We start from the raw sequence: 17,123 nt of genomic DNA, 5'->3' as shown, positions 1-17,123 counted from the left end.
ATCGCCCTATGGTCAAACTATAACCAACCCTCATGACCGCCCCATGATCAACCCCAAGGCTAATCCATGACCACCCCCATGACCATTCCCATGACCACGCTATGGCCAAGCCCATAACCACTTCACAACCAATCCTATGACCAGTCCATGACCAATCCCATGAACAACCCATGACCACAACCCCATGGCCAACCCCATGACCAATCACCATACTTTTGAATTCAACACCACTCGATTCTCAATTTCTATAGGCCATTCCGACTGGTCTTAGCATAGATTAGTAAGTATATATTATATGGTATATGTTATTAGGTCTTAGCTCGTATTTCAAAAATAGCATTTCATCGTTTTCCGCAGATGTTCGAGTGACAGAATCGAGCGCTCGAAATTAAAAAATCGGCCCCCAATAGAGATCAGTCTAAAGGGTTTACATACATACTAATGCATGAATACTAATGCGATTTGTCAACACAGAAGAGTGAGATGGAGCAATAGGTAGTTAGCAAGAGACAAAGTATCGTAGCTGATAAATCAGAAACTAAATTATACGTGACTGACCCCCAAAACTAAACACAGGCTTATGAAAGTGGAGACTAGAAAACGGCGGCAAAACTATGGCCTCATACGCACGAGCGCTTTTTCAACGCGGGTTATAAATACGTTTATTCACACGTGGCGGTGATGCTTTTTATCAAGCGTTGTAGGATTTTCGACTTTAAGCGTTGGCTGTTAAATCAAATTTAGTGTGCGGACAGATTCAAGCGCTTATTAACGCACGTTGGAAAAGCGCTCGTATAGGGCCTTACAGAGCCTTTTTTTTAATAATGAACGCAGCTATAAATCTGACAGCCTCTTGTTGTAATGGCAACATTGTAAAAACTAAGGAATAAGGATGCGTGTAGAAACTAGAAATTCTGACAAACATCGATAAATATTTATTGTTTGAACATATTAAAGTAAGAAGCCAATATTATTAATAATTTATTATTTTTTAGATGATATTTGTATTTAAGCAACACTCATGAGAAAACGGAAATTCAATGACAAATAATATAAAACTTAATTATGTAATAAAGCTCCTTTTAATCACGTGAGTATTGTGTGCTTAAAAGGTCGATAAACTTATATTTTTTACGTCCCTAGATCATGTAACACTCATTCGTTCATTCATAAATAAAAATATCATTCATTCAAGTATACTCACTTTTTCTTGAAGTGCGGAAAGCATGTAAATGTATGTGAGAAAATCACATTTTTTTTTCTTATGATTAAGCGCTAAGTCACTCAAGCTTTAATTTTATTCGTAAAACGCGAAACAATGGCAAGTAGCGAGGAACCTACTGGGCCCCTGTCTAAGGAGGATATCGAGGCGGCGGATAGATGGAAAAACGAAGCTAATGAATACTTTAAAAGTAAGTAATACGCAAATAACCGACCAAAAAACCATGTTACATATTTCTTCTTCCGAATTTATGACATTTCAATATTGATCGTGACAAGAATAGAATAAAAATTGATTGTCATAACCTTAAATTTTCAGAGCAGAATTACAATACCGCAATTGACCTGTACTCAAAGGCGATAGAGAAAAACCCTAATAATGCCGTGTACTTTGCGAATAGAAGTATATCTAACTTGCGGTTGGAGAATTTCGGTTATGCCCTCACGGATGCGTCGCGGGCGATCGAGTTGGATAGGTCCTACACAAAGGCCTACTACAGGAGGGCCGCAGCATATATGTCTCTTGGGAAGTACAAACTAGCACTTAAGGATTTTGAATTTGTGAGTATAACCCTAACGTGAGTTATAAATTAACAAATAGGTGCTGGCAAATCACTACATAGTATAAAACAAAGTCGCTTCCCGCTGTCTGTCTGTCCCTATGTATGCTTAGATCTTTAAAACTACGCAACGGATATTGATGCGGTTTTTTTAAATAGATAGAGTGATTCAAGAGGAAGGTTTATGTAGAATTTGTTAACCCGTGCGAAGCAGCCGGGTCTCTAGTTCATTATAAATGTACTTGCAACACAAACTAATAAAATTGCATTGATGTTATCAACAGTACCATTGTAACTGTTTTAAATAACATCTTTTAACTACTTCCTTAGTAATATTGTCTTTGGTTACCGTGATAGTTACTCATGAAATAAAACGGATTATATCGCGTATATATGGGATTGTAGTCATCCTGACGTTTCGAACCCTTTACGGTCAGACAGATTTCAGCCTGGACAATTACTGTTATATTCCCGTTTGCATGACTTTGTAAATAAATAAATCTGTATTGTTTCAGTAAATACATCTTATCACTACATAGTATAAAATAAAGTCGCTTCCCACTGTCTGTCTGTCTGTCTGTATGCTTAGATCTTTAAAACTACGCAACGGATTTTGATGCGGTTTTCTTATATAGATAGAGTGATTCAAGAGGATGGTTTATGTATAATTTGTTAACCCGTGCAAAGCCGGGGGCGGGTTGCTAGTAATTTTAATCAAATTAAATCCTAACTTAAATCTTTCCTTAGTCATGACAATTGTATTTGCAGGTAACCAAAGTTAGGCCAAATGATCAGGATGCAAAAATGAAATATAATGAATGTAACAAAATTGTGAAAAAGATTGCATTTGAAAAGGCCATCTCCGTAGACAAGAAAGAAGTTAACATTGCTGACTCCATCAACCTGGACGCCATGAGTATGTCAATTATGTTTGATCCAGAATAAAGATAATATATTCTGTCTAAGTGTAAGGCATGAGTGGACGCTCGAAGCGGAGCGTTCGGCGGGGCGTACAGCGTGGCGTCAGGCTCACAAGTAATTTGAGCAGTGTGCACTAAGACCGCTCCTATACGCTTGCATTTGTTTAACATGCACGCTGCACGCCCTGCCCCGCTGCACGCCCAACTCCAGCGTCCACTCAGGCCTTAAAGTAACCCTTTATTTAGCTGGCAATGCCAGCATACATAACATTTTTAGTTGGAATTTTCAACTTTTTGACAATGAATTAAATTTCACTTTAGCATTCCCGCTGCAGGCTTTGCCAGTAAATTATGTACCAACAATGACAGAACAAAGTGTGGGAGTGTCAATAAAAGTCATATTTTCATATAAATTTGATGTAAATTCAATAAAATTAATTATTATGGATATTAATTTCCTAATTATTTACCTGTTATTACATGATATTAATGCTGTGAATATTTCAGCCATTGAGGATGAATATGAAGGCCCAGCTCTGGAAAATGGCAAGGTGACACTGAAATTTGTCACTGAACTAATGGAACATTATAAGCAGCAGAAAAAACTTCACAAGAAATATGCTTATAAGGTAATTTCCCTTTTTAGGGTTCCGTACCCAAAGGGTAAAAACGGGACCCTATTGCTAAGACTCTGCTGTCCGTCCGTCCGTCCGTCCGTCTGTCACCAGGCTGTATCTCACGAACCGTGGTAGCTAGACAGTTGACATTTTCACAGATGATGTATTTCTGTTGCCGCTATAACAACAAATACAAAATACAGAATAAAATAAAGATTTAAATGGGGCTCCCATACAACAAACGTGATTTTTGACCGAAGTTAAGCAACGTCGGGCAGGGTCAGTACTTGGATGGGTGACCGTTTTTTTTGCTTGTTTTGCTCTATTTTTTGTTGATGGTGCGGAACCCTCCGTGCGCGAGTCCGACTCGCATTTGGCCGGTTTTTTTTCTTACCAAGCCATCCATTGTTTATAATTTTTTTATTGTATTGGAAACTTGGGCTGAGAGTGAGAGACGTAATAATATAATGCCAGTGACCTAACCTAACCTAAACATAATTGTTGTGTGATAAAAATTTTGATAGAGAAAAGTTAGAGGATGACACTGAATGTGTTAAATTCTTCACACATTTTACTTAACTAAGCAATCCTAACCGGTATCCTAACTAGGATCCTAAAAAAATATTCCTAGTTAGTGCAGTCATACTCTTCCTAAACGCGGTTACCACCTTTACGATTTAGTATCCTGAATTAAGTAAAATGTGTAAAGCGCTTTATTGTGACATTCAATGTACACCATCTACATATTACCATACAGTATGAAGTTAATTTTAATAAGACATAACTAGGAAAAGTTCCGAAATGAATTACTACAGTATTCCTTCTCATACAGTGTCCGAATCCACATGTATGACCGCAAATTACGCACAACACAACTGTACAAGTTTGTTAAAGATTCATAAATGGCTTATGGTTTATTTCAGATACTAATTGACGTCAAAAGCTATCTACAAAAACAACCATCCCTCGTAGACATCAAAGTTGGAGACGACAAGAAATTCACAGTCTGCGGAGACATTCACGGACAGTACTATGATTTAATGAACATTTTCGCCCTAAACGGGCTACCGTCTGAAACTAATCCCTATCTGTTCAATGGAGACTTTGTGGATCGGGGGTCATTCAGTGTGGAGTGTATCTTCACCCTGTTCAGCTTCAAGCTGCTATACCCTGACCACTTTTACATGTCTAGAGGTAAGAATATTCATCACTATTTTGTTTAATTGGTTATAAACCATGGCCTGACTATACTTGAGCTTTTTTTGGGAAAATGCTTTGGTGACTTTAAAAAAAGTTTCTGTATATGGCAGCATCTGCTTCACTTGAAGTTTTCTACATAAATGTTCTTTATCTGTAAAGGAATAACTTCCTAAAATCGTCCCACGATCAGGCGTGGCTCACTCCACGATTTCGTCGCGTCGCTACAGGTACCTACAAGTACATGCGGCCCACACCAATTTTGGTGTCTAGCCATAGCAGTTGCCGCGCACCGCTACGGAACGGACGCCTATTCGCGCTTGCGCGTATACGCGTTTTGTTAGAGGCTGAATCTACTGTACCTAGTACTATTATTTATTCCACGAGCGTAAACTAAAGTAATCCTTATTTTTTCAGGAAACCACGAGACCTTGGACATGAACCGCATGTACGGGTTCCGCGGCGAAGTGACCTCCAAGTACACGTCCCAGATGGCAGACCTCTTCACCGAGGTGTACAACTGGCTGCCGTTAGCGCACTGCATCAACAGCAGGGTTCTGGTGATGCACGGAGGATTGTTCTCGAAGGATGATATTACGTTGGATGATATTAGGAGGACGGACAGGAATAAACAGCCACCGGAGGATGGTAAATATACAATTTTTCTGAATAATACAACTCACTTAAGTCACAGAATAAGTAATACGAGTAGAAAAGAAAATTCGTACAAAACTAAAGTATGACAGTGACTCAGAGACGAATCGTGCTGTCTCTTTCTAATGTATGGCACTATCCCTTTCGGCTATTTCGGATTGTCAAAATTCAAGTAATTATTTTATCTGTGGTCGCACACGCAAAGGGACATCAAGTTGTGCCAACCCTAATAATTGCTCGGAGCAATGCTGAGCCGAACCATAGAGAAAAAAAATACATAGATTGCTCACTCCATACATCAGTTTTGGTATTGTCAAGTAGCAGTACTGATAGTGCCGCTACTCGATGCTAGATGTAGACACTGAAATTAATTGTCTTTTTGGTACCAAAACTGATGTATGTGAGCACTCTTGTCTTACTATATTTCTCTATGGCGATATGGCGACAATTCGCGACCCTGCTTAAGTCTAGCACCACTTTAATCAACTTCTTCCCAATTCGAGCTCGCTTCAACAGATTTATTTTTCTTCCAGGCATAATGTGCGAGCTCCTCTGGTCGGACCCGCAGCCGATGCTCGGCCGCTCGCCGTCCAAGCGCGGCGTGGGCTGCCAGTTCGGGCCCGACGTGACGGCCAACTTCCTGCAGCGGAATGGGCTTCAGTACATCATCCGGAGCCACGAGGTCAAGAACGATGGCTATGAGCTGGCGCATGATGGACAGTGTATTACTGTCTTCTCTGCGCCTAACTACTGGTAAGTTTTATTATTATTTATTAATAACACGGCTAGAGGTCGCGACAAATGGGCTCGGCGACAAATGGGCTCGGCGACATAATGGCGGCCTATTGGCGACATAATGGCGACCTACTGGCGACACGACAGCGACACAATAACGACAGTAAGTATAGTAACTGACTGTTAGTTCGGGCCCGACGTGACGGCCAACTTCCTGCAGCGGAATGGGCTTCAGTACATAATCCGGAGCCACGAGGTCAAGAACGATGGCTACGAGCTGGCGCATGATGGACAGTGCATTACCGTCTTCTCTGCGCCTAACTACTGGTATGTTTTATTATTGTTTATTAATAACACGGCTAAAGGTCGCGACAAATGGGCTCGGCGACACAATGGCAACCTATTGGCGACAATATAACGACAGTAATTAAGTATAGTAACTGACTGTTAGTTCGGACCCGACGTGACGGCCAACTTCCTGCAGCGGAATGGGCTGCAGTACATAATCCGGAGCCACGAGGTCAAGAACGATGGCTACGAGCTGGCGCATGATGTACAGTGCATTACTGTCTTCTCTGCGCCTAACTACTGGTATGTTTTATTATTGTTTATTAATAACACGGCTAGAGGTCGCGACAAATGGGCTCGGTGACATAATGGCAACCTATTGGCGACACTATAACGACAGTAATTAAGTATAGTAACTGACTGTTAGTTCGGACCCGACGTGACGGCCAACTTCCTGCAGCGGAATGGGCTGCAGTACATAATCCGGAGCCACGAGGTCAAGAACGATGGCTACGAGCTGGCGCATGATGGACAGTGCATTACTGTCTTCTCTGCGCCTAACTACTGGTATGTTTTATTTTTGTTTATTAATAACACGGCTAGAGGTCGCGACAAATGGGCTCGGCGACATAATGGCAACCTATTGGCGACACTATAACGACAGTAAGTATAGTAACTGACTGTTAGTTCGGACCCGACGTGACGGCCAACTTCCTGCAGCGGAATGGGCTGCAGTACATAATCCGGAGCCACGAGGTCAAGAACGATGGGTACGAGCTGGCGCACGATGGACAGTGCATTACTGTCTTCTCTGCGCCTAACTACTGGTATGTTTTAATTTTGTTTAACCCTTTACCAGGCTAAGCGCCACTTGGACCATCCCACTAACCCGGGGTTCACCGGGTAAACTAGGAGTTACCATGGTTACCATTGAATAATTTTACGGTTTAGACTCACTTGTTTTAAGTCACTCGCGCGACATGTTTCAATGTTAGTATGTTTCACAACAGTTTAAATTCGATTGCCATGGTTACCAGTACAATTAGGTGCTGGGTCAACGGTTTAACGGGTTAACCCCGGGTTAGTGGTATGGTGCAAGTGGCCCTAAGGGATATATATTTTCCACATACGGCACTTCAAACATGAGTTCTATTTTCGATCAGTAAGACTGACATACGATTGTCATTTTTGAATTGTCAGCCTTTCCCAGTACGGATATGATGGTCGTTCTTGTCTACGTGACAGCGTGATAAAACGGTGTCCGTCACTTTCTTTCCCACGGTGTTAAACAGTGACAGTTATTTTATCACGTGGATAAAGATGGATAAAGCTATCCATAATAGGCTGGCTGGGTTAAATATAACGCCGCTAAAGTGATGAAAAATGCAATGAGATGAGATGCGAGCTCCTTTTGGCAACATAACTCAAATTTGGTTTACTTTTAAAAGACCGATGTTAATGGATTACGGGTATGACGGACGACATCGAGTAGGATCTGATGATCGAGATCAGTCTCCAGACCAGAGGGCCTACCGCGAACCACGTTCGACGTGTTGCCTCCCTGTCACACTTACGTACGAATTTACAAGTGCGATAGAGAGGCAACACGTCGAACGTAGTTCGCGGTAGGCCCACAGGGTTCGAAAGGATAATTATCAATGATAGTTATCTTGATAATTATGCCTGATAATTATCGATTTGATAATAACCTAAAACATAAAAACCCCCCAATCATTATTTTTTACTACCAAAAATTCAAAGAAAATAAATATAGATAGCACCAGCCGTACCTGGGATAATTATCCGATATTCATCGGATCCTACAACACAACCTCATTCGGGTTGGGTTTGTTAGAATCGGCTCAATGAGCGTTGAAAAACAAATGGCGATAATAGCTTGCATCAAGAATGGAATTTATATCATCTATTTCTTTTCAGTGATACAATGGGTAACCTGGGTGCTTTCATCACAATGAATGGCAAAGACCTCAAGCCGAACTTCACCACCTACGAGGCAGTGGTGAGTAAATAACAATATTTACTTTAATTTCACCAATTTACATGAAAATTATCCAGAAATATAGTGTGTCAAAGGTCTGTTTGATTTCAAACATAGACAGAGAGAATCATACTATCTTTGTCTTAGACGAGTACTAGCACCCAAAAGAAAAGGATGAGTATAGTTTTTTTTGTTCCTATTTACTGACAAGATTTGGTTGACCCAGTATAGTATAGGATGTATGATATGATTTGAATGTACGATTTTTATTCCTGCAATGACATAAGTTTTGCTGATAGATTATTTTTAACAAGCTTTTATTAGGTCGACCTGTGTGTAACTATGTAATGGAATCTAAGGTAACTAATTTAACCATCTTCCAAGGATCGTAGCGTCATGAAAATTGGCAGCTGTATGTAGTTCTGATGACAATACAATAATATGGTACTGTCGAACTGATCTGATGATGGAGACAGGAGGTGGCCATAGGAATTCTGATGAAACAACGCAACCTAATTGTGTTAGGGGTTTTTAGAATTGTCTCGATGAGTATTAGTTGTCTGTCGTAAGAAAAGTACAGTCAGCGATAAAAGCTTGTGCCAAAAATTAACTTTTTGCCAAAAACTTATTGCATATATTGTAATTGGGTGGATCAACTATTTCTTGTTATTCTGTCCGGTCAGCCAAGAGACAATAGTAGCATAGTTTGTTAGAAGACATTGTACACTACCTTCTTCTGACACGCTTTGTAGACGACCCTCAATGGAAAGGGTTTATAAGTATCACAAAAAAGCGTGTTTGGAGAATTTAAATGCCTAAAAATCAGGTTTTAAAGAGAATGTAACCATGGCAACGAGTGACAAGAAAAAGTTGATTCACCCAATTTGTAACTGTGTGTTTGTAATCAGACTTTATTTTTCCAGCCTCACCCCGACGTTAAACCGATGGCGTACGCCAACTCGTTCCTCAGCATGCTCTGCCAATAATGAGACCACGCCGGTTAGCCACACACCGCCAACACTGACTTGTCATATTCAGACAGTAACATCTTTCTTACACATTTTAACTATAAAATTAGAGGAAAAAATGAAAAAGTCATTGCTTGAGCAAGAGCCCAGGCTACTCGCTTCATGACATAAACATACAGATTCATTCACAAAAGCTGGTACGAATGGAATGAATGAAACTTTAAGTGACACCTGTATCGGTATACAGTCAGCCATCATTTTATTGGTTAATGTGATACACACATAGATATTTCCATTCACTCATTCATTCCATTCGTCCCAGCGCTTGTGAATCGACCTGTACGTGGTGACGCGATGAATTATGTCGAGATATGTATGTTAGAGTGATTGGACCAGTGCACCAAAAGGTCCACGTGGCGATGATCTTTTTAATTTTTGCTCTAATTTATAAGTTTTAATTTCAAACAAGGATTAGGATATATTTCTTGTACAGCCTTCTAATGACTAGAAACAAGCCGAGAAAGACGCAACTATCCAGTGAAATGGGATAGCAACATTCAAATGTAACTCAGCTGTATATTGAACACATTCGGGTCAAGGTAACTCGGATTTTAACTGTCACGAATTTACTTTGATGGTAACAGATCGGTTACGGAGAAATTGACCCCCCTTATTCATAAAATTTCATAAGCCTCAATCGGTTAATATATACAATACAATACAATTCCTCTTTATTGCACAACCTCAGAATAAATGTACATGGAAACACAAATAATACATGAAGACAGAGGTTAACAATAGGCGGTCTTATATATGCTGTATCCCTTTCTTTTAAATACATAGTCAAAGTGATAAAGACAAACGATTAATAGATAATTGAAGCTTGTAGCACGTTTATGAATAATACCACTAATCTTTTAGTTGAAAATGCTATAGACCGCCTTAAAAAAAGCTTAGCGCGGGATTGAGTCTTGAGGACCCGTTGCTTAACACTGACTGCTAGAAACAGTTTTTCTAAGCAATCTCAACCTCGTATCTGCAACACTCATTTGATGACAAAACCACCCGTATTCCGAATGAAAGAAAAGCGACATTTCCATCAAATGATTGTTGCAGATACGAGGTTGAGTAAGTATAGCGACGATATTAGTGCCACAAACTTCTTAATCTCGCCGTAAAGCACTCTGCGATACTATAAATATATGCTTTAATAGAACTGTGGGTTTGAAATAAAGCTCAAATGAATTTGTTACGCCTTCTAGTGAGATATGTTACATTGAAATTTTGTGATGTAGGAAAAAAGTTCTCATTAAATTTCCAAAATTCCAAACTATAAAAACTTTCGTTACGAAATTGAGTATAGTTTCCATATTATTTTTGTATTGGACGGCGTTAACGGTCTTAACAAAAATAGTTAACAACATAAATTGTCAATTCACATGAGATAGTAACACGAAATTTTTGACGAGGTGCGTATACATAGGTACCTACTTATGTAGGAGCTTTGTGAAAATATTTTTCTAAATTAGACATTATTGAACGCATGTTGTGCCTTCAATGGAAACGTGAGGATATATTGGATTGGTGCTAAATTTTATTATTAAACACTTAATACTTAAAAACTATTTAACTATGTTTTTAACCTTTTTAACGCCAATAATGTTAATAAACTGAATTTCTTTAAAGTAATAATAAAATTTGCATTGAGAATTATCACCATAATATCCGTTATAAGCATTACAAGCGCTGGTGGCCTAGCGGTAAGAGCGTGTGACTTTCAATCTGGAGGTGGCGGGTTCAAACCCCGGCTCGGACCAATGAGTTTTTCGGAACTTATGTACGAAATATCATTTGATATTTTACCAGTCGCTTTTCGGTGAAGGAAAACATCGTGAGGAAACCGGACTAATCCCAATAAGGCCTAGATTCTCCTCTGGGTTGGAAGGTCAGATGGCAGTCGCTTTCGTAAAAACGAGTGCCTACTTCAATTCTTGGGATTAGTTGTCAAAGCGGACCCCAGGCTCCCATGAGCCGTGGCAAAATGCTGGGATAACGCGAGGAAGAAGAATATCCGTTATAATAGAAGGTACCGGGGCGCCGTCAAATGTAGTTGTTTACCTTATTCAACGAAATTCTAAATTAAAAAAGGGGTTAGGTGTAAAACCGTTTTCATTGATGGCACAAAATTATTCCGAGGATAACGGGTATCTGTATTTCATGGTTGTATCATCGTGATTTAAATATTAGTAATAGCGACCCGCCCCGGCTTAGCACGGGTTAACAAATTATACATAAACCTTCCTCTTGAACCACTCTATCTATTTAAAATGCCTCATCAAAAACCGTTGCGTAGTTTTAAAGATCTAAGCATATATAGGGACAGACAGACAGCGGGAAGCGACTTTGTTTTATACTATGTAGTGATTTGGACTGTACCAATAGCATACTCATTGTCAAATAGGGGGAAATATTCTTATACATTCAGAATATTGCAGGAAAAATATTATTCATTGGCACATTCACAGATATACATTTTCCCAAATGTAATAAATCTATTTCAAAGCAATAGTTTAGGTACCTATTGCAATATTCTGAATAACTTTTATGGCGTATTTTATTAAAGCAATGTTTATTTGATATGAGATATTGTTCTCAGTGGCCATCTTATTATTTTACTTATGTTCTTAATTTGTAAATAAACGAAATATATTTTTGTTTTTAAAGACAACTTTTTCTAGATTTATTCAGGTCCAGGTATTTCCATAATCAAATGTTAAAATAAAGAGCCTGTGCTTTTTATTGTAACAGTAATATTGATTTGTTAATGAGCATTATAGAGTAGATAAAACGCACATTGATTGGTACCCGAATACCAGTTATTGGCAGCAAGGTTTTGTAAGATAGTCACTACTATAATCTTTTGAAAATGTTTGAAGTGCCAATAATTGGATTGGCGCCGTCAATAGGTGAATTTACCCATTAATTTATCATTGATTAAGTTTTCAATTATAATACCATATGGTACAATTATAAATATTATAATACCACAGCATAGCAAGTATTATTTATGAAAATTCATATTTGTTTTCCTATTGTGAATTCAACGAAGGTTCAATATGCTTGGAGCAATATAAACAGTCTAAGGCCTACTTGCACCATTCCACTAACCCGGGGTTAAGCAGTTAAACCTGGAGTTACCACGGCTACCAGTACAATTTGACACTGGGTTAACGGTTTAACCGCTTAACCCCTGGTTAGTGGGATGGTGCAAGTATCACATTAGCAAGCCTATCCGGTGTTGCATTTGTCCAACCCATTTTATAAAATGTGATCCAAAATGTAAATATAATGCCGTAACACATTGCGTCCTATTTGCCGAGATATTCGTGTTACATCTCATTCCTTCATATCGCTGGCGAAAGTGACATATATTGCGCAAATATCACATCGGAGTGTGTTGCGGTCATTTTATATTTTGACCTTAAGAAAGACGTAAGTACAGCATTTATTTAACTATTTTAATACTTATACAGTTTGAATGACTTTTTTACACTCAAATACCTTTTTGGACTTACTTAATTCGTGATAATAAGCATTTTGCAGTGTTACGCCAACCAATGCATTTCTTCATACATTCACTCATAACGAACAAAATAGTGTAACCCAATGCAATAATGGTTAAAAGACCAATAAGTTAAGCTATTACATAAGTATAGTGACAAGAACTTTAAATTAAGGAAGCTTGTGAATCCACTGCATTTCCCTAATTTTAAATTTTCCCTGATTTCTAACATTTATCGTTTATCGACTTCCGTACTTCTCGCACTTAGTGTAAGGCCTGAGTGGACGCTCGAGTTGGGCGTGCAGCGGGGCGGGGCGTGCGGCGTGCATGTTACAAATGCAAGCGTATAGTAGCGGCCTTATTGCACGCTGCTCAAATCACTTGTGAGCCCGACGCCACGCTGCACGCCCCGCCGAACGCTCCGCTTCGAGCGTCCACTCAGGTCTTACACTTATGGAATATGCGCTTGTTAAAGTCGGATGTTTCAATATCGATAAACGGTAATGTTAAAGGACAATTTGACAGGTAGATAGTCGTTTGTTTCGTTAGGAGATTTAGCAAGTTTTACAAACAGGGACGGGGATAAAGCCCTTTGTGCGATGACAGTCGTTGATAGAAAAGGTCAATCAAAACTTAAATAATGTATCGATATAGTCACGTGACTTTTCGTTTCATCTGTCATCTCGACACATTTTTTATTTTCGTTTGGCGTTAGTCGATGTACGATTATCACCTTGGCTATGCCCCCAGGAATGAGTAGTGGACTGTGGATTACTTTTTGACCTTATGATTAGAACAGTAGCGTGACGTTAACATGGATGCTAAGTGCCTGAGTGGACGCTCGAAGCGGAGCGTTCGGTGGGGCGTGCAGCGTGGCGTCGGGCTCACAAGTGATTTGAGCAGCGTGCACTAAGGCCGCTCTTATGCGGTTGCATTTGTTTAACATGCACGCCGCACGCCCCGCCCCGCTGCACGCCCAACGCGAGCGTCCACTCAGGCCTTACACTGAGGGCAATGTCACAATAAATACATAATAATATTAATTTATTGTAAATCTAGAAGTTACAATTTCACAAGTAGTAAACTGGCAACACTTGTCGAAAGGCCTCTCCTCATTGGTCAACTTCATCAATGTTGCCGGTTTTCATCTAGAAAATGGTAACTTCGTTATGAAACAAAAGTGGTGCGTGTATCGGTAGATTTTGAAATGGACGTTGCGCTACTGAGACTGCTAGAGGCTATAACCGCGAAAATCGAAGCTCGCAAATTGCGGGCATTTTTCTCTGTCACTCTAATCACGCCTTCATTGGAGTAAAAGAGAAAGATCCCCGCAATTTGCGAAAAACGGTTTTTGTGGTAGCTCCTCTGTAATGTTATTTTTTGTTGTCGTATGTACCTTATGAATTTTATTAGTAACATTTGTTTCGGTGATTGACGATACATGTTAATTTTATTTACTTACATTATACGGGTCTTAATACTCTTTTACAGAAAATATAGAGAGGAAATTTTAAGTTTATTTATCCAGTTTTAACGACAGAATTATATAAGTACAAGCGACCCACCCCGGCTTTGCACGGGTTAACAAATTATACATAAACCTTCCTCTTGAATCAATCTATCGATTTAAAAAAACCGCATCAAAATCCGTTGCGTAGTTTTAAAGATCTAAGCATACAGACAGACAGACAGACAGGGAAGCGACCTTGTTTTATACTATGTAGTGATGTAAACAATTGTATCTAACGAATATTATAGCATGGCGGCCATTTTTTAGACTTTCGCCCGTACCCCGAAAGTCGGGGTGAATGTGTCATTAAAATTTGTGTATGCCAGCAATAGTGTCCTTTACGGTAAAGTGGGTAATTTTTGTAATTCGAATTTTTACACTGTTAATGAACAAATCCCGAAGGGGATAAGCAATATATAGCAAATTTTATTAGCTCAAATATTATTTGCAATCACCAAAACAAAGTCTCGCAGTACATAGGCATTTCTGAGGTAGTTCAATTATGTTTATCCTAATTAACATATATTATTTTATTATGGCGATGTAGAGGCGAATGGACGTTCATTATTTTTGTCATGAATTGAGTTGCCGAGCATATCAAACGATGTAGATAGGGTTTGGTGTTGATTTTAATCAATAAATTGTTAAATTTGTACATATGGAATTTTATTTTATTACCCTAGATTAGAAGATTTATTTTTTATTTTTGTCGGAAGCTAATCTGACTTCGCTAACATGTCACGTCATGTAATGGCAGCTGGATTTTGAAATTTCTTCAACGTTTAGCTTAGTATTTCATCCACTCATCTTTGTGTTTGTTGTCACCTATCTGTGTAACGACGAACTTAACTCTCCTGCCGCTGTGGCAGTATTGCCGGTACGTAATAGGTAGGTATATGCCGAATAATAATATAGAAGGTCGATAAAGGTGTAAGCGTACTGGAACAATTAGATATGGTAAGTAAAACACTGAAATAATTTCAACTTTTCTGTGTAGGTAATCATTCTTACAAACTTATTCATTACATTTAATTTTCAAATTGCGTCACACAATGTGTATTTACAGATGAGTAAATAATAAATAGGTACTTTCATTTACAAATTTTACTATTAATGAAATTAATGAACTGTTATGATTTCTCGCTTCTCCCACTTATAAATTACATGAACATTTGCAAAACAGCGCAAACTAGTAAAACTAGAAAACTGCCGCGGGCCAAAAGCGCGGAGCTGGGTTCGAGGCAGTCTTCGTCTTGTTCCACCGAGATGAAGTACCGTTGGTCAAGCTCTTGTCGTGTCGCCATATAAGAGGTGATGGCAGTTACAGCGCTCGCTGGTAAGGAGCGCGTTCTGCTGAACTTGAAGGCAGTCACTAAAAAAATAAGTTTATTTTTGTAGTTTTGCACCTTTATGAAGCTGGCAACTACTTATATAAGGTAAACGTACTAGTGCTCGACATGCTAATGCCCAATCGATGACACCTCTGTCTGTCCTGCTGTCACCTCTATTGACAATCACTTAAGTTTCAAGATGACATGTAGGTACCATGGGATGTTGCGAATATCCGCATCCGCATCCGCAACCGCGGAACTTCCGCATTATTTTCAACTTCCGCATCCGCATAAAATCGATGCGGATGCGGATGTGGAACAGGTCGGTACATGAACGTCTTAGCATCGGCGTAAGTGCTAGACTGCTAGGTAATTTAGTCATTAGCCAAAAAAAACCTATTAGAAATTAGCAGTCAAGCGTGGCGTGGCACTTGGCCGGTTTTTTGAAATAAAAATTACTAAAATGTAATATTTGACGTTTTTATGTACCTATCTTGACATCCGCATCCGCATCCGCGGATGTGAGCCTTTAAAAATCCGCATCCGCATTCGCGGATGTCAAAAAATCGGCATCCGCAACATCCCTGGTAGGTACTGGTACCGCGTCGAGCACCAGTACGTTTACCTTACTTATTTTCATGCGAGTTAATGAAAAATTCCATGTGTGCATGAGTTGAGCGCGCGTGTGTGTGAGGCCGCCTTTATACCTGTAAGTTTTACTTAAGTACGTAAGTAGGGACAAAGCTATTTGTTAGAATGAGATAACGATAGTGGTAGTTATAGCTGTGTCCCTACTTACGTAAGTAAAACTTACAAGTGTAAAGGCCGCCTGGTACCTACAAACAGCAACACTCTTAACTGTCCATCGGTGGACCTTATGCCTTTTGTAATAAGGTTTACGAACTGTCAATTAACAGTGTGGGCGATGGTAATAATTATTTGTATTTGCTATTGCGAATTTGAACGTACCTTCGCGTTGGAACTGGTTAACGTTAGTGCAAGTGTACGCCAAGGAGTAAGAGGCGTAGTCCGTCTGCAGGATTTTCAACTCTGTTGTTGTAGTGTCTGAAAGAAAAAAATATTTGTAAAAGGTTGCCGAGCATTTTTAGGGTTCCGTAGCCAAATGGCAAAAAACGGAACCCTTATAGATTCGTCATGTCTGTCTGTCTGTCTGTCCGTCTGTCTGTCCGTCCGTATGTCACAGCCACTTTTCTCCGAAACTATAAGAACTATACTGTTGAAACTTGGTAAGCAGATGTATTCTGTGAACCGCATTAAGATTTTCACACAAAAATAGAAAAAAAAAACAATAAATTTTTGGGGTTCCCCATACTTCGAACTGAAACTCAAAATTTTTTTTTTCATCAAACCTATACGTGTGGGGTATCTATGGATAGGTGATATTGAGGTTTCTAATATCATTTTTTTCTAAACTGAATAGTTTGCGCGAGAGACACTTCCAAAGTGGTAAAATGTGTGTCCCCCCCCCCCCTGTAACTTCTAAAATAAGAGAATGATAAAACTAAAAAAAATATATGATGTACATTACCATGTAAACTTC

General features: G+C 39.3%; 2 protein-coding genes across 2 annotated transcripts in view; one reads left to right on the top strand and one right to left on the bottom strand.

Annotated features, from left to right (window-relative positions):
- Positions 1-1,165: 1,165 nt before the first annotated feature.
- LOC134655616 (serine/threonine-protein phosphatase 5) lies at positions 1,166-9,240 on the top strand. The gene is made up of 9 exons (XM_063511052.1): positions 1,166-1,412; positions 1,541-1,782; positions 2,550-2,697; positions 3,209-3,330; positions 4,242-4,512; positions 4,933-5,163; positions 5,703-5,922; positions 8,131-8,212; positions 9,115-9,240. The coding sequence occupies exons 1-9, from the start codon at positions 1,319-1,321 to the stop codon at positions 9,175-9,177; spliced, it is 1,473 nt and encodes a 490-aa protein (XP_063367122.1). The 5' UTR covers positions 1,166-1,318; the 3' UTR covers positions 9,178-9,240.
- Positions 9,241-15,365: 6,125 nt separating this feature from the next.
- The window catches only part of LOC134656060 (uncharacterized), a 49,939-nt gene continuing 48,181 nt past the window's right edge, over positions 15,366-17,123 (bottom strand). The window contains exons 71-72 of the mRNA XM_063511578.1: positions 16,532-16,627; positions 15,366-15,603 (exon numbers count right to left, since the gene is read on the bottom strand). Coding sequence (XP_063367648.1) covers positions 15,392-15,603; positions 16,532-16,627 — 308 coding nt within the window. The 3' untranslated portion in view covers positions 15,366-15,391. The remainder of the gene's footprint in view (positions 15,604-16,531; positions 16,628-17,123) is intronic.

This window comes from Cydia amplana, chromosome 17, assembly GCF_948474715.1.
Source record: "Cydia amplana chromosome 17, ilCydAmpl1.1, whole genome shotgun sequence".
Taxonomy (NCBI): domain Eukaryota; kingdom Metazoa; phylum Arthropoda; class Insecta; order Lepidoptera; family Tortricidae; genus Cydia; species Cydia amplana.
The sequence above is the reverse complement of the archived record's forward strand: the minus strand, read 5'-3'. Positions and strand labels throughout refer to the sequence as shown.